The 22,534-nt window shown below is 43.6% G+C and overlaps 1 protein-coding gene across 1 annotated transcript; it reads right to left on the bottom strand.

Annotated features, from left to right (window-relative positions):
- Positions 1-3,110: 3,110 nt before the first annotated feature.
- On the bottom strand, positions 3,111-21,003 carry LOC120792434 (aggrecan core protein-like). The gene is made up of 21 exons (XM_040131618.1): positions 20,916-21,003; positions 20,656-20,747; positions 19,141-19,432; positions 17,634-17,808; positions 16,773-16,900; positions 16,337-16,630; positions 13,755-14,057; positions 13,446-13,620; positions 13,230-13,357; positions 12,720-13,013; positions 12,508-12,606; positions 12,335-12,403; positions 11,951-12,283; positions 10,622-11,830; positions 9,635-9,712; positions 8,482-8,595; positions 6,024-6,182; positions 5,832-5,914; positions 4,641-4,785; positions 3,322-3,504; positions 3,111-3,185 (listed from the first exon to the last, which is right to left on the bottom strand). Exons 1-21 carry the CDS (start codon positions 21,001-21,003, stop codon positions 3,118-3,120), a joined length of 4,509 nt encoding a protein of 1,502 aa, XP_039987552.1. The 3' UTR covers positions 3,111-3,117.
- Between the last annotated feature and the right edge of the window lie 1,531 nt (positions 21,004-22,534).

Here is a 22,534-nt window from a genome sequence, read left to right as displayed (position 1 = left end):
GCCACAGAAACACTGAGCTCACTGAGACTCGGGGGGGAAAAGGTGAAAGACGCGTTTGTTGTCTGTACCTGGAATATCTGGGCAGTGACCTTCCCGGAATGATGGAGGACTGACTGATTTCGCAGTTTGTTAATTATGTAAGTTTCACATGTGTGAAGATGTGAAGCAAACATCTGTGGGTAGTTGTGCTGTATGAACAGAGATGAGATGCCATGACAGAAACCCAGAGAAGACAAGAACCAAAGTGTTTTTATTTGGCATTGACTGACGCGTTTTCGGAGTACGAGCATTCAGACACGGGGCACAAGTGGGTTCGTTCTGCAACACTTTGGTGCCATAAAACATTAAACAAGACTAAATCAAAAGGTAGTGTGATGCAAAGATGAGGCATCATCTGTACATTGTCAATGTAATATCTGATCCTTGTTCTTATCTGCCCCATTCACAGAACCAGTGTTTTATGTCTGAATTCATACACCACTGCTCTGGAGGTGTCAGGGAAAATCACATGAAAAGACCTAAACCAGCTATGTGTTCATGTGCATCGTTCAGTACTTAAATCTTTAAAAATGGGTCACAAATGTATAGTTTCATTCTTTAAAAAGGCTCAGTAATTTCCTAAAAAAACAGCTGGCCGTTGCAGTTTTTATCAAACGTTACTCAAACAGGGACAAACAGTGCATTTGTTGGGGACTATTTTCAGCGGCAGATTAATCCACATTTGGTGCTCTGGTATTTCCAGCAGCAGGGCGGTGTGTGTGTGTGTGTGTGTGTGTGTGTGTGTGTTCGTGGTGATGAAAGAACATGTCACCCAATGCAACAGTGTGACTCACTGATGTGGTTTTAATAGTTTTTGGAAACAATGGAGCTCTGCGGCTCAGAAGAATCAGGTATATCAGACTTTGGATACACACACAAAACTTGGTTTCAGTCTTTTCATGAGATTAACAAGAGAAATGTAGAATATTACCAGCCTTGTTCTGTAAATCAGTGAATAAAAGGTGCTACAAGAGATGCATGTACGGCTTGGAGACTGAATTCTTAGTCTCTGGCTTGTGTGTTTGAAGGAGGCACAGCCCCCACACACAGCAACAATGACACAAAACAAGAGCACAAATGAAAGCAGTTGGAAAAAAAACAGGCACTTCATAATGGAGTGTTTACAGCGAGGTTATTTCCTCTGAGGTTACAAAAATGAAATAGATAACAGGTTCATTATACTGACAACTTGCTCCACACAAACACTATGCGCTGCACAGCCTCGTGGAAGGTGATAGCGACTAAACACACAGAAAACAAAGGACTCAAACCAGCCAAACATGACAAGCTGCGGGTTCACAAGCAGTATCTCTTTATCCTCTACAGATTAAATCGGAAATATGGAGCTAGTAGAACTTTATTCACCCTGGCTGTGTGTTGCTGACGCTGCTGTCGTCTCGTACGACAGAACTGAATCTCCGTCGTCCAACAAATACTGGCTCGGTCCAGCAGAGAGACTCTGCGTCACTGGGTGGAATCAATAAATAAAAGGTTGAGTCTTCACACTGACAAAAGCCTCTGCTTTAAAACACCGATATTACAAGATACTACCGCAGACTTTACAGTCTGTTGGGTTTGTTTGCTTTCTCTTCGTTTAGTTTAAATATTACCTGCCTGTATAAGGGTTTTTTCCACTGCTTCCACTCAAAAAACATGGACTGTAAATAGGCTTTATTCTCCTTCCGAGCTGCTTGTCGGACAGCTTCTGAAACCCCCTCCCCCCACTCCCTTCTGACGTTGGACGAGAGGGGTCTGCGTCTCACAATTTCTATAACAAAACCCAAAACCAACAACCGGACATTCACACCGACTTCACAGTGTGATTGGTCAGCTGTGCAGAGGTTACAGAGGAGCCAGGCATTATACTTCTCTGTCTAAAGCTATACCTTAATTTGTTACATCAATATCTCTGTTGCTTTTCATGTGAACAACTGAGTGCAACACTACGAATGTCCTCCAGGGGAGACTGTCTCAAAATATGCGCCATTATCCCCAGTTTTAACAATATCATGTCTTCCCCTCTCTCTTTGATGGCTGACTTTTCACCGTGCCTAAATACAAAACCACAAAATAAACACTTCATGATTTCAGATGTGGTCGAACAGAACGTCTTACGAGCCAGTTCTGAGAGACCACAAACCAACCCTACGGTTTGTGAGGGGACTGTTTTGACACCGTCTACACCCTGGATGATTCTTGCCACTGCATGTAAATCGAATTTAACCAGATGGCTCAGTGTGAAAACAGCCTCTCGTAGAGATCTGTCTGGAAAAACTCAACATTTAATACCGGGATATTTATCTGCTCACACTCTCACCTCTGAGCAACATTAAAACAGAGAGTTTTACCGTGTTTCCTGTGTCGGATTGCCTCGCTCTCTGGAAGTTGTTTTTCATGCCGAATCAGGGGAACAAGTGGCCGCAAGGCTCATCTTTAAAGGAAGAAAAATGAGCCCTGATATCTTCAACTACACCGACTGAGCAGTAGAAACCACCATGAAGGACAGACACCGTGGGGGAACTCCGATGATTGATGTGACTTTAGTAAAAAAACGTTATTTCCCTTTAACTCTGCCATTGGTGTAATTCCCGCCACCGTGTTTTTTGTCCTCCTAAAGAAATTTCAATGACCTATGTAACAGGAGTAAACAAACACACGACTTTTTGGTACCTCAGATCAAAAACCGGTTCTACAGCAAATGCTAACGTGCCAACATCCACCGACATCCATCACTGTGATACAGATCTACAGCAGACTAAAACGAACCAGACAGATGCTGCCATCTATAAATGTAAAACTCATACAGAGTATCCTAGCAATGATTTCACCAAACATAATTATATTACAATACACATGATGAAAATAATCTCAGAGCAATAAAATTAGTGAATCTAATTAAAATATATTATCAGGGGCAGGGGGTAGAACAGACAAAAATCACATTACCATGATGTAGCGCCCTTCATGTGGGCTTTCCAGCAATTTCACCCTTCAAATTGTTTTCACTTAAGTTGGGAAATGGATTTTTCTTGTTCTGTAAATGTTCTTTTAAAATAATCAAGTCTTCTTTGTTACTCTTCAGTGAAGCTTGCTACTGGCTGCCGGACTCCTGCTGCTCCTCCGCTGTATTCTTTTTCTGGCTTTCACTGTGGCGAGGGAAAAGACACAAGAAGGATGAGTTATTGTTAGAAAACTGATGCACTTGTCCTTTCCTATCGCCGAGTTTTCACTACAAACTAGTGCCGAGCAGGGTAACGGGGATTCCGCGGAGAGCGCACTCACCGTCAGTACATTCCACCTGGGGTTTTTCCCACTGTCCGTCTGCTTTACAGCGAACCACCGGTGGGTGGCGCTGTGTAAATCCTGGGTTGCATTGGTACCGGACGATGGAGTTGACGGGGTACTCCTCCCTCCTGTTACCAAACACGTGAGCGTTGTCGACCTGCGGCGGGGCGCCGCAAGACACTGAGGACAGAACCAGAGGCCACAGGGGATCGTATCAAAGCATGTGTCCACTTGTTCCTCTTATTACCAAACAAGCCAGCCAACTATTACTGGACTGATATATGTGGTGCAGATTTAGCGCAGCATTTAAACCTGCATTAATCAATATCTTTTATATGAACCAAGTGGTTTTCTGAAAGAAGTCATTCGTGCTGAAACTATATCTAAATCTAAATCTTCAGCTATATGGAGCTTTTTAGCCTCTTTTAGCTCACTGTTTTGGTTTTACACCATATCCAACAGCAGCAGAAGGCAGCTCTTTTCCACAGACAAGCTCTGATAAACCAGTATGCTACCTGCTATACGTCTTCACAGGTCCATTCAGTGCTCAGTAACTGAGACATGATCCGGGACTCAAGTCGGGCCGGGTTCACATTATGTTCAGTCTAATTTGGCGGGTGGGGTGCCGTTTCATTGGATCTTCAGTTTACGTGGCAATATGTTTAATACCCGGGGGGGTTGAGGAGTGTGAGCTGTGAAGTGCAGGAAAAATTACATATATTGCTGGTCTTTTCAACCGCGGCTGTTAACTGGTTGCGTATCAAGCGGTTGCCAGTAATACTATTCCCTCTCTATTGTAATCAATCTAATTTGCATCGAGTCTAATTACTGTATCCGTTCTGTATCTGTCTATCCGGATCTGACCGTCTGCGGGTCACTTTTTTTGATTTTCAATTACTTTTTGCAGATTGGGTTTGTGTAGGTTTTCGATGGGTCAATTTGGGATCAGATCCAAAATTTTAGACATATGAAGGCCTCTGCTACCTGCCCAGCAACCAACCGCAGACAGACAGTTAGCGACTGAAGAAGACAGTCAAAAATCTAGCGGCTAAAGAGCCCAATATTTTTTCTCAGGAGTTGGCGGAGACCAAACCGGAGCTAAATTCATCAGTTGAAGAGAAACATGACTCCATGTCTGCTGGATACGTTAGTAGGCAATTGCTTGCTAACACATATGCTGTAACAACTTCATAAGGCTATAATATGTCAGGGCGGTGCGTCTGTCACCAAAAGTCCATCAAGAAAGTTTTAAAGCCTTTTGCAAAAGATTTTATCAGAACCAGATTTAAGAGGTCCAAAATAGGGGCCTACTGTACCTGGGCCTTTCTTGCAGGTGAATGGCAGGTGGTAGTTGCAAGGCACGTCGTTCCACTGTCCCTTCTCGTGCCAGATCATCACCACACAGTCTTCCCCTGAGCTGAAGTAATTATCTGGCTGGTTTGGCCTCCAGTTCTCGAATTGCTGAGGAAGAGAAGGAAATACAAAACATACTTCACTACAAGGTTTCCCTAGACACAGTTACAGGTTAGAGGGACCACAACTTTTAGTTAGAATCTCTATTACTATTCATCAGTCTGCACTGTAAACATACTTTTTATTAAGCTGCACTGTAGTCCAACTTGCAGTGTTAAATAATGCAATCATATACAACTCTACTGATGTTGTTTTCTGCTTTGTTAGTTGGTGTGACCAGCCAACACTTTGATCCACACCAAAACATCCCAACAGCTAACAGCCACATTGCCATGAAATGCGGTTTTGTACTTTTCCTTAGGATAAAAGTTACATTTTTAGTTTTCCTGCTGGCAAGGCTCTGAGAATAGCCAAATCATCATTATTGTCCAATAACTTTCGTATTTAGGTGTGTTGTGAACAGCTGCCGGCAAGACTCCAGCTGGCAGCAGCAACACCTATCAAAACATTTGAACTGACACGTTAGCCCACTACACAACACTGCACAACACTGATGTGATATGCTGTGTAACGCTACAATACAGTACACCAGTGGTTCCCAACCTGGGGGTCTGGACCCCCAAAACGGCCACAAGACAAATCAGAGGGGTTGTGAGTTGATAACATCTCACATCAACATTTTCTAAAACTGACAATTCAACACACATGCCCAATTTACACAGTGTTTGGCTAGGTTTCTGTAGGTGGCAATGTATTTCTCCCTCAAAACCTCTCTTATTTAAAAATTGCTAAACAGGACCGCGGAGCAGAGTAAAACATATTTCTGCCGCAAAAATTTGAGATTATATGACCCCGAGCCCCTTTGCCTCTGCGCAGTAGTCCCATTCAGTAATCCATCCATGCCCTGACAAGAATCTAAATAAAACCCTCTGAGATAAAAAAAACAAAAACAAAACCATCCTCTGTAGTCACCTGCAAACTGCGACTAAGGGCTACAAACAAACATGACTTTTAAGGGGGTTAGAAGTCAAACAGGTTGGGAACCTCCACTCCCAACCGCACCAGTAACACACCGGTGCGATGCTCTCACTCACCAGTGGAGTGCCGTCCGTCCAGCGGAAGTCATTTTCTACTGTCTTGTCATTCAGCCCAGTCCACTGGTAGTCCTGTGCGTTTGCTGTGGCAGGAAAAAAAAAAGCATTGACCTTTATTAGGACTATATTTTTCCTTCCCTCTCTCTCTGTCCCCATCTCTATGGACACATACACACCACATTTAGCACTCACAGTTGACAAAATCTTGCTCCTCTGGGGTGATGATGCTGACCAGGTGGGCGTTCAGGTCCCGGCAGCGATTCTCTGCATCCAGCCACATCTCCCTGTCAGAGAAGTGCAGGTAGCAGTTCCCCTGAAACTTAGTCCAACCGTCTTCACACTGCTGCTCATCTGCAGCCGCAACACCAAGGGGGGAACAATTGTGAAACAGGTCACCTCGTTCAGTGTACAGCATTCTGAATGCACTTTCCCCCACATACACTCCTTTTTTCAGTTTTCCCGGCTCCGAGACTCAAATAAGACCCATAAATTTAACATCATTCCTCATCCGCGCCCACAAATGGGTTGGAAAACTAAATCACAGCATCTGATGATGAGAAGCCGTCCTTTCTTCTTCTCATTCTTTCATCGATACAGTGCTTGATATTGTTCACAACCCATGTGGTGTTTGAGTTTTACACATTCGCTACTTGTTTTGTGAGTCAAAGAGGAACAGATTTTCCCACTGCCCTGCTCTGAGTTAGTCTGGCATCCAGTATAAATCTGACAATGGACAGTGTCTCCATTCTGACGTACAAAACAAACGTCCTCATACAGGATGGAAAATTGCACATAATGCTTCACTTCAGCTGGGAGGGCCATGCGCAACAGTAATGTTGTAAAATGTTTTCCATCAGTGCAACATTCAAAGGCTTCATTCATTCTCTTGCTTCACTGTGATGATTTGATTTAAAGGGCCGGCTCACCCAAAATACATAAAAACATATTTTTCCAACCTAGTTTTGGCTTTATTTGCTCTCTGAGATGTCCACCTCTGAGATTTCTGTCACTGCCCAGATGCAACACGCCTTTAGCACAATCACAAAATCTTATCACTGAGGAAAATGGATAGAGGGAGAAGCGGCATGCTGAGACTCCTGCCCCGACTTAGGACCAGGATGTCTACACTGTAGCGCAGGGGACACCCTGGGACCCGTGTTGGACCAGGTCAAAGTTATGCTCTAAGTGGGTCGCATAGGCTCTTGTTTTACTGCCATGGGTTTTGGTTCTGTGTGTCAATACTTCTAATACCGGAGTGGATCTGGATGGGTCCAAGCGTACTCAGTATCCTCTCTGATCCTGTGTCACATTATCACTGCAGGAGAAAGAATTTTAGTAAATCGGTAGCCTATGTAAAAGCATTTATGCTTTTCAGTGATAATTGTGTTTTGCAATTTTTTGACCAAAATAGTCCCCTGTATAAATAACTGTTTCTTTAAAATAGATTTGATAGTGAACTACATTTAGGGTCTTTGCTCATTCTCACTGAGGTGCTCGACCCAGTGTGGTCTAAAGGGGCATGGCATTTTGAAAATGTGACGACACCCGTGCTGGTTCCGTTCACCGATGAAGACCACGACAGGCAGTATAAAGCCCTGAAAATAGCTAGTAATCTGACCTTTACTTGAGATTATTTTATCTGTAAGAGCAGTTTTCATTGGAACTTCTTTCTACCGAAGACATTGTGTTTACGTGTCTGTGTGGTTTATCCTGAGTAGGATATTGTTCCTGGAAAATATGCCCGGCTATTGGGTTTTTCAAAATGTAATGTTCACGTACCCCTCCCTCCTCAGTTACTGTTGCCATGCAAGTCAAACTTTGCTTTTTAACGTGACATGTATTCGGTTCATGTAGATAATGGTGGCAGGTCTGACACTTAAAATTGGTGGTAATTTCTGGGAAATTGGGATGCAGCTCTGTTACAGTAGCATCTGGGACAATTTCCCATGCACTACATGCGCCGGTCCTGAACAGGGCTAACAAGGCTTCTAATGTAACCCAAAATCCGGCAAAATAATGCAGTGAGTGAATAATCTGCTGCCGCTTTTCAGGAAGTAACACAAGTTTACAACTAAGCTAGTTAGCCAGACATGCGAACGTTAGCAGCTGTCCTTAAAGCAGACGACCATACTGTTTAATCCATTCCTTACACTTGTGCTCTTTAGTGCACCAGCCTCCAAACTCGTTCGATACTGTGTATTGCTCTTAGTATTACTCCATGCACATCACTTTGGCTACTCGGGAAGACTTGCCAGCCCTTCGCCGGATTGCGGCTGCTTAGCTACGACTGGACAATTGGGTTTAACAGAGGGTCAATTGTTCAGTGTTTTGAGCTGTAAAACACTGAGCAAGTACTGCATTACTTGATACCACTCATGGTTAGTGAAATATGTTTTTGTGATTTCGGTGAACTGAGCCTTTAGCTACTTTTATGGTCTTTTACCCTGGGTCCCATGGCAGACCAGGGACATCACAGATACACGTTGTGCCTCTTGGACTGCCGGGCCACCAGGACTCCTCATGACTTTGTATTTTTACAGAGCCACAGTGAGTGATGATGCTATCTGCTGCTGATGTTTAGCATCTCACTCGCTTTAGTTGTTTTTGATAGGCCGTTGTTAGTATTTATTAGCTGAAGCTGATCTCGTACCGATCTCACAGCGTTTCCCTCCGTAGCTGGGCAGGCATAAGCATTTGTAAGAGTCTGCACTCTCCACACAGGTGGCTCCATTGGCACAAGGGTTGGAATGGCACACATCTACCTCTGCAAAAAAGGGGGCGGATGACACTACTGTTTCAGCGTGGGGTGGGGAGGATGGGAGGATGGGAGGTGGGAGGTTGGCCAGCAAGGGGAGGGGGGTTGGAACTGTGATAGCAGGACTATCACACCTCAGGACTGAGGAGTTAGTGAATAATACTGAAGTTGCTGCAACGTCTGATCCAGATTAGACTTACTGCACACTGAGTCATCAACTAGGTTCTTTTGTTTTTTGTTCAATCTTATTATTTGAGGTCTTCCAGTTTAAATAATGATGATGATATATGATATATACTAAAATATATTTAAATTATGTCTTTATCTTCACAAAGAGAACTAATAATTGTAACATCGGCAGTAAGTTTATATTTGAATCTGTGATTCGTTGAAGCAGAAGCTCAGTATTTCAATGCCAGCAGAATGAGCGCACCCATATGATGCCAGAAAGGAAGTATATTGCCCCAGGTTCAGCATGCACACAGCAGAGCGGAGGCGGCGTACTGGCACAGCAGACCAAAAACAACACATAAGCTGAAGACAGCTGTGATAAACACGTGACACAGAGGCTGTACAACCTCATAGCAGAGCCGATACATATCTGACAAACACCTTAAGATTCAAATCTGCCACACAAACACAGAGGGACCCATAGCCACACAAAGACATAATGCAAAAAAAAAACAACAAAAACAAATCAGAGGAACACAAAACATCGAAAAAATAAGATGCAAAACAAATCAGGACAGAACAACAGGGAGAGAAAAAAAAAAGATTTTTGGTAAGGCTGATTCATAAACAGTGAATTTAATCACAATCAGTTAAATCTTTATCTGAAAATGTAACTTCAGGTGACAAGCTGATTAATAAACAGAATGCAGACCAGCAATCTAGAACATGCAAAATATTCAAAAATAAAGAGACCGGTGAAGTCGATTAAACCAGACCAGCATCACACAATATCGAATTCAGTAGTTTTCAGAGAAAGAAAGGAGTAGAGTAAAAAAAAACAAAAACAATTGCACATGCCACCAATTTTTGGACTCACCGTGGCAGAGAGCAACCCCGTCCTCTACTGTGCATGAAGCAGCGCCACAGGGGTTGGGATAACATGGGTTAAGGTCAACTAGAAAAACAGGTAAAATGATTCAAACGTGACTCCCGCCATGAAGGACATAATGTAGTCCTACTGTCAACACAAAAAATTCATCAGTCTTCCAAATTTCATCCGAACAAGAGATGGAGATGGTTTAGCTGTTTTTGGAACAGGAAATAATGTTTGATTTTCTTTCCATATTTAGGGGATTAGATGCAGGTCAATGGACTGTAGAAAAATTGAAGTCATTACAGTTGGTGGAAGCAGTGCCAAGTCTGTCTGCTCTTTGGCTTTTATGATTCTTTAAAGACTCTAGACTGAAGTAGAATACAAATTCTATCAGCTGTTTCCACATCTTTGTGCAGTTCTAGTGGTGAGATACGGGGTCATCAATTACAAATCTCGAGTTAATATACAGGTATTTGGCCAGTAGTGTAAATATATGCAATTTGTAGTTAATGGGCAAAGATAAGGCAGCTTCTTCTACATATGGTCAATTTTTTTCTTGGTTAATCAATTAATCATGTAGTCTAGAACTGATGAAACATGAAACATAACCCAAGTTGACATCATCAGATTGCTGGTTATTTCTTAGCAACTGTCCAAACCCAAAGACTCATAGAAAACTAGAAATATTCTGAATTTTAGTGGCTGGACCCAGTGAATTTTTGGCATTTTTTTCTTAAAAAATGATCTGAACTATTAAATGATTATCAAAATTTTCTGTTGATCAGTTAACCAACTAACCATTTCAGCTCTTGGCCAAAACTTGCAAAGCAATACAACCCCACCACACCACACACTCACCCAACCCCAACAAACACACTCTATCCCTTGATTTTACAAGAAAACAAGGTAACAAACAAAAGATGTCATATCATCGTACAACCAGTGACAGAAAAATATAAACTTGTCAGATTATGGAATAGGTTGGCCTACCTTCTACTGACTCAGGCTTTCCCACAATGCCTGGTGTCTGCACGGAGGCTGGTGATGCTGCGGTGGGGGGAGCTGCCAGTCCTGCGGGGGCGAGTGCAGGCCCATGGGTCCCATAGACATCATCAGGGATCTGTGATAGGTAAGCCCCACTAAGGGCCTCCTCTGGTCCTGTCGTGCTCTCAGTAAGTGCCCATTCGCTGGATGGAGAGGGCAGCACAACCTGCGGCAGATATCCAGAGAAAGCTCCTGAAGAAATGCCGCTGGGTGCGGATGTGTAGTAGTCTCCGCTGCTGCTACTGCTTCCTTCTCCACTGAACTCCACTGACCCTTGTCCAAGCTCCATAGACAGTGTAGAGTCTCCGGATACCTCTGTTATGAATTCCCCAGTCGAGAATGTAACACTGCCTTCTTCTCCGCTTGTGGAGGACTCAGATCCAGATATTCCCGATCCAGATATTCCTGATCCAGACCCAGAGATGAAATTTGAGCTTCCCAATCCAGACAAATGTCCACCACTTCCCTGTCCAGAGCCGTAGGTTAACAACCCAGAGGCCTCCTGCTCTCCAGAGGATGACGTAGTAACCTCAGTGAACCCTGACCCCACAAAGGTCACACCTGAGAAGAACCCTGAGCCACTTCCTGAAGCTGAGCCACTGAGCTCACCGCTGAGAATCCCAGATCCTGAAACGTCTCCAGAGCCACTGAACAACAGTAGGCCTCCGCCAAGCTCATACTCCTTATGAGTACTAGAAGTCGATGCATCGATCAGTTCATCACCTATCAGTAAGATCTGAGCGTTTCCACTTCCCGAAAGCTCTCCTGACTGTCCACTAGCACTTCCAGAGGAGAATCCTGATGGGAAACCACTGAACCCAGAAAAGTCCTTGCTGGTGATGAAACCGGACGGCATGCCAGAGAATTGTCCACTTTCCTCCGACCTCTTTGTGGAAGAGCCACTTTCCGCAGAGCTGAACCCAGATCCAGTGCCAAATCCAGACAGGTCCCCGCTACCACTGAGCACTCCAGAGCCTGCTTCGGAAGAAGGGAAGATAAGGATCCCTGTGCTCCCCTCTCCAGCTTCTTGGAGTCCTCCTGAAACTGAGCCCTCTCCAGAGACAATGCCATCGATACCTGAAAAAACAACGGTGATGCCGGATTCTTCGTAACTAAGACCTGATCCAGAAGCATCTGCACTGCTAAGACTTGATTCTCCACTAGGCAGCTCAGCACTCGCGCTGCCAGCCAAGTCTCCAGAACCAGACAGGTCTCCAGAAGCAAACTGATCTCCAGAGGCAACCTGTTCTCCAGAACCAGAGAGGTCTCCAGAACCAGACAGGTTTCCGGAGGTGACCTGGTCTCCAGACCCTAAGAGGTCTCCAGAGCCAGACAAGTCTCCGGAGGTAACTTGGTCTCCAGAACCAGAGAGGTCTCCAGAGCTAGACAGGTCTCCGGAGGTAACCTGGTCTCCAGAACCAGAGAGGTCTCCAGAGCTAGACAGGTCTCCGGAGGTAACCTGGTCTCCAGAACCAGAGAGGTCTCCAGAGCTAGACAGGTCTCCAGAGGTAACCTGGTCTCCAGAACCAGAGAGGTCTCCAGAACCAGACAAGTCTCCAGAGGTAACCTGGTCTCCAGAACCAGAGAGGTCACCAGAGCCAGACAAGTCTCCAGAATGAGCCCCGGAGACACTGTCTACCACAGATCCTGAACCTGAACCGAAGTCTGCCGAGCCTGAACCAGAGCCTGATGTCTCCACAGGGATGGGAGGGGCGATAGAGGGAAAAGCTAAAAAGAAATATTTAAAAAAAAGTGTCAGGAACATTTTAAATAAATAGGAAATTTGGACAGATAAAAAAAAGTAATGTCTTCATGATTTAATTAGAGCTTACTAGGCCTCAACAAATCAGTAATTGATGTCCGGTTTAGGAGGGCCTCCTGGATATCTGTGATGTTCCGTCCAGTTTTATTTGCAACAAGTAGATAGTCCGCTGGAGGAATTAAACAATAAAAGAAAATAGTCATTGGATTACCTTAATGAATTATGATGATGAAAGTAAAAATTCAGAATAAGCCTTTTAGACAGCAACAGTTAAGTGTTTACCTCTGAAACAGTATGCATCAAATCTGGCATTAAGTTTGGGGTAGTGTGTCTGGTTGGGGTGAGCGTACACGGTGTGCACTCCCGTTTTCCCTGCACCACACTCAGCGCGTGGGTTGTTGATGGGATAACGAACGCTACGATCCACTAGCCAGCCAGCACGGCACTTGTCGAAACCCATTGTCCAGGCTGCATAGAGCTCTGCAGTGGAGGCCAACACGGCACTCTGCTCTTGACAGCTAGAAGCCGCCTCGTCGTAGGTTAGACCTTCAGCAGATCCCACATGGAAAACCTCACCTGAGGAGCAGATGAGGAAGAGATGTCAGCGAAAAAGAATGAAAATAACTTGTGTCGCATGATTATAGTGTCTTTACTAGGTGTCAGTATAAAAAGTGGGATGATGCTGGGAAGCACAAACATGCTTCCCAGCATCATCCCACTTTTTATACTGGCACCTGGGCTTTTGTGATAGAGTAATGGATAATTTTTAAAGCAAAACAATGTTCTTCGTACCTTTGAGCCCATCAATGTAGCAGTACACATCATATCTCTCATCTGCTGGCCTCAGACCATAAGACCGAACCCCCGGTAGCTCTCCCAGATCTCCAGCACACTTATCTCGAGGGAAAACAATGGGATACCTGGAAGAGAGCAAATACGATGAGTTATTAAATCCTGTTAAGGACAGGGATATCTTTTACCTGCTCTGGAAATATATTTCATATTCACCTTACAGTCTGGTCCAGTAACCATCCTGCATCACACCGGTGATACCCGGCCTCATATGCTGCCTGCAGCTGTTCTGGCGTGGCGATAGAGGCTCTAACACTCTGGCAGGCCAGCTGAGCCTCAACGAAGGTGAATGCATAGTGACCGGAGTCTGAGCGGTAATGGAAGACCACACCTGCATACAGAAACAAGGGGGATTTTTGTGTGGTGGAACCATTTTAAAATGACTATACATTATAATTAGCGACACTCACTGGTATTTCTATGTGATGTTACAGTTATCATTACATGCACTATTCTATCACTGACCAGTTGGAGGCATCACAAAGCCTTTGCTGGGATCCCTGCCTACGTCGGGCAGGGCGGTGACTGACTTTATCGGCTCAGTGATGAGCTCAGTGGCTTTGGGTGGCTGAGGCAGCGGCAGCTCGGTGGGGCTATCTGTGTAGGTGAAGCCCACAATGGTGGGCTGCTGAGTCGCCACCTCTCCGACCGCCTCACCCTCCGTGGTCGTCTCCCTGAAGAACACCTCTGGGCTCTGTGTCACTGTAGTAACACTCAGCACGCCACTTCCCTCCTCTATGATGCCTGAACCTCCCTCATCGGGGGACTCTGAGGGTGATGGAGGAAGGAAATTAGTATGAAAATGCTAAAACTTTGATGTAGCAGTGGCTAATTCTATGTTAATTCTTTGTTTCACAGCACTTACCATATTGATAATAGATACCAAAAATTACTAATTTTACTTTGTTAAATTATTTGGAAAATAAACATTCGCACAATATAGCAAAATCCAATAACATTTGCTTATGGAAAAAAGCATTTTTAGTGTGACTTCATGGCATCCTAACAGGAGTATGTAAAAGTCCCATCCAATAATATTGAGTGTCTAAGAAGCCTGGCCCTCAAATCATGTAAAATTTGAAACTTCACAATGTTTGAACCTACACAAACAGACTTTTGGCCACTTGGGGGCAGCACAAAAATTGTAAATACAACACTGACTTAGTATTAACTCATAAAGTTGATATAGCGAAGGTGTTAGTAGGCAATTGTCCATCTACACATCCAGCAGACACAGAGCAACAATAACATTAATGTGAAGCTGTGTTTCAAACGAATGCTAATGTTGTTGCTGCCAATGTTGATGAAGGTAAGTCCAATATTTACTCCCCTTTTAGCTCTGTTTCAGGTCTTTACCTAACACCTGAGGCTGGTTCTTAAGCTGCTCAATGCTCCACCACACGCACCGAGCACTTAATTAGGAACGCCACACTAATACTGGGTCGGGCCTCCCTTTGCTCTGAAAACAGCCTCAGTTCTTCATGTCCTGATTCCACAGGATGTTGGAAACTTTCCTCTGAGATTCTGCTCCTTGTTGACCTTATTGCATCACGTCACTTCTGCAGATTTGTCGGCTGCACATTCATGCTGCCAGTCTCCTGTTCTACCACACCCAAAAGGTGTTCTACTGGATTCAGATCTGGTGACTGGGGGGGGGCACTGAAGTACAATGAACTCATTGTCATGTTCATGAAGCCAGTTTGAGACGACTTCTGCTTTGTGACATGGAGCATTATCCTGCTGGAAGTAGCCATTAGAAGGTGGTGAACTGTGGCCATGAAGGGAAGCACATGGTCAGGGACGATACTCAGACAGGCCGTGGCATTCAAACCATGATTGGTTGGTATTAAGGGGCCCAAAGTGGAGCCAAGAAAACCTTTCCCAAACCATTACACCACCACCACCACCAGTCTGGGCTGTTGACATAAGGCAGGTTGGGTCCATGGATTCATGCTGTCTACACCAGATTCTGACCCTACCATCTGCTGCCTCAGCAGAAATCCAGATCAGACCAGGCTACATTTTTCTGGTCTTCATCTGTCCAGTTTTGGTGATGCTGTGTCCACTGCAGCGTCAGGTTTCTGTTCTTGGCTGACAGGACTGGAACCTGACGTGGTCTTCTGCTGTTGTAGCTCATCCACCTCAAGGTTTGATGTGTTGTTCATACTGAGATGCTTCTCTGCTCCCCACAGTTGTAGAGAGTGGTTACCTGAGTTACCGTTGCCTTTCTGTTGGCTCCAACCAGTCCGGCCGTTCTCCTCTGACCTCTCTCATCAACAAGGTGTTTCCGTCCTCAGAGCTGCTGCTCACCTGATAGTTTTTCATTTCTGGCTCCATTCTGAGTAAAAACTCTAGAGACTGTTGTGTGTGAAAATCCCAGGAGACCAGCAGATTCAGAAACACTCAAACCAGCTCGTCCGGCACCAACAACCGTGTCACAGTCAAAGTCACTGAGATCACATTTCTTCCTCAGTCTGATGTTTGATGTGAACATTGACGGAAGGTCCTAACCTGTATCTAGAGGATTTTTTGCGATGCACTGCTGCCACACGATTGGCTGATTGGATAATTGCACTAATAAGCAGGTGTAGAGGTGTTCCTAATAAAGTGCTCGGTGAGTGTGTATTCTCACTAGATAGGTGCTATCTTTATCTGGTTGCTGTTAGCAGGTACTGTACTGTACAGTGTGTATTGTGTGTCAGAGCTTTTCACTGTAAACAGTCACTTTGCCACAAGGAGCGATCTATTTGACATTATACGCAGTAAAATGAGTCTCGTATTTGTGCATGTGTCAGTTCGTAAATGGAGCATTACGTTAGTTCAGGCATTAGCTGCTTGGCTGCTTCATCCACGCATCACCATCAGTGGCCCATTTATCATTTGGTACCGCTGACTTAACTAAGATTCAGTGTTCATGTTTGTGTATGCATCTGTATAACCTTTTACAACAAATGGTGAATCTCTTAAGAATCTCTTACTTGTTGATTATAAAATAATGTGCAGAGCAGCGCTCCCAGTATCCACCCTTTAGCTAAATGACGGCCTACCTGTGTAGCAGAAGCAGTCATAGCGGGATTCAGGAAATGGGTATCCTGTCTGGTTTGTGTACATGTAAACAGTTCGCACCCCCAGCAGACCCCCTCCACACTGTGGCCTACGAACGTTGATGGGATAGCGGACGCTCCCGTCTCCCAGCCAGCCGGCGTTGCAGACATCCATCCCACCCTGCCAGGCCAGGTAGAGCTGGCCTGTAGTGGCCAGCTGAGCTCCCTGATTAGAGCAGGCCACCACAGCCTCGGAGAAGCTGAACTTTTCCGCAGAGGCGGTGTAGAAAACTTTGCCTGTATCAGATAAGAGAGGTTTAACAGAATGAGCGAGTAAAGTAATGAAGGGATTATCTTAAAATACGCAAAACGGGACAATTTTAGAAAACTCTCCCAGCGAACTACAAATAGAGAGACTGCAGAGTCCATCACAGTGCACCTGTCATCTTCTCAGCGAAGCAGTAGACATCGTAAGTCTCGTTGAGGTCTCTCACTCCATATGTCCTGACCCCAGGCAGTTCCTCTTTGTCACCGTAGCAGTTCACACGTGGATCATGGATGGGGTACCTTTGGTTAAACGAAAATGAGCTTTGGTATCTTCAGTATGAAACGCTGTATGTCTTCTGCATCAAAATTAGAACATGAGCTTGCAAAGGGAGGGTTTTAAAACACACACTGACATCTGACATTTGCTGCTGTACAGCAACTTTAAAACCACCAAGTTGCCCTTCTCCTTTTCACAACATCCCTGTTTGTTTATTTGTCCTCTGGCTTTGAGTTTCAGACATCACAGTTCATCGTTGCCGCTCTTTATTGCAGATGAATTCTCAGAAAAGCACATCCTTGCACACGATCTGCTTGTAAAATATATAATATCTCGTTGAGTGCACAAAATCTCCTTCTTATAATGTCATTTCAGTCTGTAATTGACTCCTTAAAGTCTTGTTTTCTTCCATAAAAGAATGATACTTGTACAGCAACCTGCCTCCTCCTGTCTTGTTTCAAGCTACAGCCTCTCAATTTTAGAATGAATACAATATATTTTGGAAATGATATGATGTTACATGAAAACATTTAAAACATGCAAAACCAAACTAATATTTTGACACTTTTTAAGTGTATTTAGTAAAAAAAACAGCAATCTATGATGTTGCTGTTTAAATGTCCAGTATTTTAGGTATTTGTTGGAATCTTTTATAAAGTAGCTTTTAATGTTTTTCTCTTTCACTAACGCATTCATTTTAATGTTTGGGACTCAAGTAGCTGCTCTACCCGCTGTGTTGAACAGTGACAAACCGACCTGACTGTTTGATCAGAGAGCCAGCCAGCGTCACACTGGTGGAAACCATCATCGTATGCCGCTTGAAGCTGTTCAGGTGAAGCCATCACCGCGCTGTTCTGGGTGCATGCCGCCTTCGCTTTCTCAAAAGTCAAACTGTAGCGACCCATGATGGCCCGGTAATGGAAAACAATACCTGGAGAGATAAACAAGTACTTTAGTTTAAAGGTGTAGATCTTTTCGTGGTAAACGCCACAAAACGAATAAAAAACCCTCAGAAGCCTCTACAATGGTGGGCCAAGCCTCCAAATTTATTTTAATCATAGAAAATGTTTAGGAATCTGTCATCGTCATCTGGATTTGCATCAAAGTAAACATACAGTACCGACAATCATGGTTATGACCGGATGAGGAACCCTGGGGCAAAAATTTGTTGTTGGGCCCCTATTGACCCCCACTATTCAAAGCATCATTATTTCACGCCCAGAAACAAACCAGTACTCCAGAGCTGAAATGATTAGTTGATTGATTGATTAGTCGAGTTGCAGAAACTTAAATGGCAACAATTCTGATAATTTTATTATTTTTTTAAGTGACTTTTTTTAAGCAAAAAAAGTTTTCAGTTTCAGTTTTCAATGAAAGTAAACTCAACATCTTTTGGTTTTTGACTGTTGGTCACAGAAAATAAAACAATTAGAATATGTTAACTAAAGCTTCAGGGAATAATGAGGGGGCATTTTCCACTATTTTCTGACTATATATACAATGAACACACTGATTATTAAAGAAAATAATTATCAGTTATAAGAATAACAGATTTATATAAATAATCAGTTTTCCTGTGTGTTAATGATTGACACAAACAAAAAAAATTAAAGCAATTTGATAAAACACAACTTTACAACAAATGAGCTCAATATAAACTAAAACACATAAGGTCTTAAAACTAGGTCTCGACACAGAGTCCCTTCGAAGGACCGGGGCCACATGATGGAGGAGGGGGGACCCGACACGGACGATGTTGTACTTCAGTGGTACAAATGTCTTAGTAATTTTTAATTAACCAAATTGCGTAGACCCAAATGACGTGTTGTGAACCTTGGGCTTCTGGGGCCCCTGGGCTGTTGTCAGCCGGTATTCCAGCCTTGATCAAGGTGATTGTGTGATGTGATTACAAAACTAATACAGTTTTGTAAAGGAATAAATTGCAAAATGCAAAATCTCAAGTGAGTCGGACTCATGACCCCTGTGAGTTATGGTCATTTAAACAGATCGTGTTTCTTTCGAGCCACTTGTAGGCAGAAGGCCACCAAATTTCACCGGGTTCGCTCTGAGCAGATTAGGGCACTTGTCTACTAAATTCGGTCACATTGCACAGTGTGATTAAGAGTTATGACAGTTCATGTATTTTTGCAGCCAGGTAGAGGAAAACAGTATGGGATACTATAAACCAAATGAATAGGTTCGTCGTATTCACCACAGTTACCTCACTGACTGTACGTGATTCTTTGGCAGCTCATTTGCATACCTTGGACCTGCACGTGGACGATGTCGTGGTTGTCCTCGATGCCGTGCTGAACCTCACACCGATACACTCCTGTGTCACTGGATCGTAGCTCGGATATCTTGAGGCTAGCGTCTGCTGGGGTTGTGGGGTAGCCCACCAGATGAACTCTGTCCAGATAGCTCTCGGTGATATACACCTGTCCTTCCAAGGCCACGAGGATGGTCGTGACTTTTTCTTTTGTGACAAGGCTCCATTTGATGCGATGAGAGAGGGGGGCGATGGTGGGAGCTCCTGGGTCTGGGACAGTGTGGTCCTACATGGGAAACAACAACATTCATCACCAACTGATTTCCTGGGTTTACGAAATATGAAGACAGCAATCAGAAGATAATTAAAGGTAATAATATAAGATGTAATCTCGACTCTCTGTACACAAACGAAACCTTTGTAACTTTATTAGGACACAAACATACACCCCATACTGCAAAAACGATACGACATCTTTTTAATGAAGTAGTTCTATGTACATTCAATGCACTTTAAAATAATACTAACAATAATACTAATAGTTCCCAGAGAAGACATCTGACATCAAGGTCTGTGGATCAACCAGAATCCTGCTCTTGTATTTTTCATTTTTCATTTTTGTATTGCTTTGAGCAGCACAAACAACGTTCCTGACATCTCCACTGTACTGGGATGGAAACAGACGTCTCAGTGGGACATCGAAAAGATTTGGCACATCAGTCTGTAAGTGCGCTAAATGGCTTGATACCAAGTCATTTGTTTTTTTGTTTTTGTTTTTTGTGATTTAGCTGAACTGACCTCTTGAGGTTTAATTCCTGAGCAACTCTGTGTTTTTTCCTCTTCTGTTTTGTATATTTGTCTTTCTTAAAAGAAACAGTTTTCTTGTCTTCGCTTTATCTGTTTGTTTACAACTACAGTATGTATGCACCTATAAAGCCGCATTAATCTCTTTTTGGTCACTAGAAGACAAATATATGCCAAAACAAGCGGACAAACCCACAGTGTAAGGTTCCCTCATAAAGCTGCTAAGGCAAATGTTTTGACAAGCCTACTGACTGCCCAGTTGAAATAGAGCTTAGCATCCTTTTAGGGCCATGTTTTTGTCTACTTGGTGAATCTAAGTAAAATATTCACACTTCCTTTAGCTCTGTTTTTGGTCTCCACCAGCTCCTGAGGGAAATATCTGGCACTTCGGCTGCTAAATGCTCCACCGCGTTCACCAGCCGGTCTCTGACTATGTCTGTCTGCTGTTTGGGGCCGGGCCGGTAGAGCGCAGTGGTTTTATCAGAGCTTGTTCGCTGAAAACAGCGGCAGCCTGCTGCTATCAAAAACGACGCTATGAGAGCATTGAGACTGAGCCATACAGAAAATGTACCGTTAAACCAAAACTATGAGCTAAAAGAGGCCACAAAGATTACTAGAGTTGCAGAGTAAGGTGATAATCATGTGTGAAATATGAAACATACAACAGAAACTAACAAACTTTAGCAAAAGCTCAAAATTACACACCTCAAAGTAACACGGTAGTACCAGTGCTCCTCCCAGTAGAGCGCGCTGGGGCTCCTCCAGAGGAATGCTCACACTGAGCACATCCTCCGGGTCTGAGAAAGAGGACGTCAACACATAAACGTTACCTGACCAAAAAAACCACTCATTGGATTTATAATTCAAATGTTTTAAAACTCTGTTCGCGGGCACACACTCCAGCAATGCACGCCAAATTCATGCTCGTGGAATCATAAGATGCAGCACGGCATCAGAGGTCTTACCCATGATGGAGTTCTCCTCATAAATATAGTCGAATGATGCCAAGATGACACTCAGACACGCAGACAGCAGCACAGTCCACCTTAACATATTTTACCTGAAAATTAACAAAGGAAAATACGATTACGAGTCAAACTCTATGTAACGTAGCAACGCAGAGGAACATTTAGAATCAGTTAATCCCAGTAAAGGTGTCATCTCAAATAATCCTGTAGGCCTGACACTATATCCAAGATCCTGGGTGTACGTTGTCGTCACATCACCATATATCCCACATGTTTTTGGTTTTTATCACTGTTGAATATTTAAACAGTTTTCAACAATGCACATTTGAATGAAAATAAAAGTTTTCATTCAAATAAGCATAAGAAAACAATAAAAAAAAAAAGGGGGGGGGCAGAAATCACATATTAATATGATTTCATCTAAACTGGTAGCGGTAAAACCAGATACAGGCTTAAGTATAACACAATCCTATGTGTTTGTGTATTATTTACCCTTACATAAGTTACTGCGAAATAAAATGGGCGAGCACACACCCTACTAAATTTGCAAAAGATTTATGAAGTACAGAAAAGATTTCATAGAATTTGATTTTGTGTAGGAAACGAGGACCATACAGAATCCCTGTTTGCCAGGTCTGCCATTCTCAGTGTGTTCAACGCTTCGGGTTTATCAGTTTCAGTAACATGTCAGCAATACTGCAGATTCTGGTTTGCACAGGTGAGCACCTGAATGTCGATTGTGGATATTTTGTGTTGTTATGATGGTGAAAATTCATCGTCTTTTAGGGCAGAGCCACACGATAAAAGGGCCAGACGCACCATTTTTGGCTCTGCCTGCACATCTTTTGTGATTGTAGGAACATTTCCTTGTGTTTTATCCTTGAAGAATTTGTATCTGTCTTTTTTTAACCTATCTTTTATTTGATATTGGGCAAATTAACAAACAAAAAGTAAGCTGTCATTTCTGTGTACAAATACACACAAAACGTAATAGAACTCCTGCTGCTGAGCCTCCAGTCATCCTACAGTTTGAGCACTGCCCTGAATGTCTGCTCTGTCTGCGCATATGCTCCTGGTCCTGTAAACAGCCTTCCCCTCTGGGGTCGGGGAGGACAGATCCAGATGTCGGAAGTCACGAGTCATTTGCGTTATAGTCAAAGTCAGGTGGGATGTCCACCTTTGCAGTCTGAAACGCTCCCAAACAGGAAAATGATTCCAGCTTCCCTCCGCAAAAGTTACACAGCAGCTACATTCCCCAGATGACTGGCACACAACCACACATCGCTGAAATGTTCGTGTGCTGGGCGGGTGATTGCTCACTCTAACAGCCACCTCTTATTTTCTCACGGGAAAACAAGGAGCTCCAGTTCTTTCAAAAGTAAATGGATGCTATTATTAAATCTGAGGAACAGTTCCTGCTCCTCCCTCCTTTCAGAGCAAAAGCCTGAAGCTTTCTGATAGTTCAGATTGTATGTTTGTCCATTTTCGTGTGCACAAGTCCACAGTTTATGGATTTTTAACTTTTTTTTAAGTATTAAATTTACATTTGTGACTTATTTCAATCTCAGCAGAAAAATAACTCAAAATAATTCCCATCTTAAAATGTGAACAACTTG

Source organism: Xiphias gladius, chromosome 1, assembly GCF_016859285.1.
Source record: "Xiphias gladius isolate SHS-SW01 ecotype Sanya breed wild chromosome 1, ASM1685928v1, whole genome shotgun sequence".
NCBI lineage: Eukaryota > Metazoa > Chordata > Actinopteri > Istiophoriformes > Xiphiidae > Xiphias > Xiphias gladius.
This window is presented reverse-complemented; position numbering and strand designations above follow the sequence as displayed.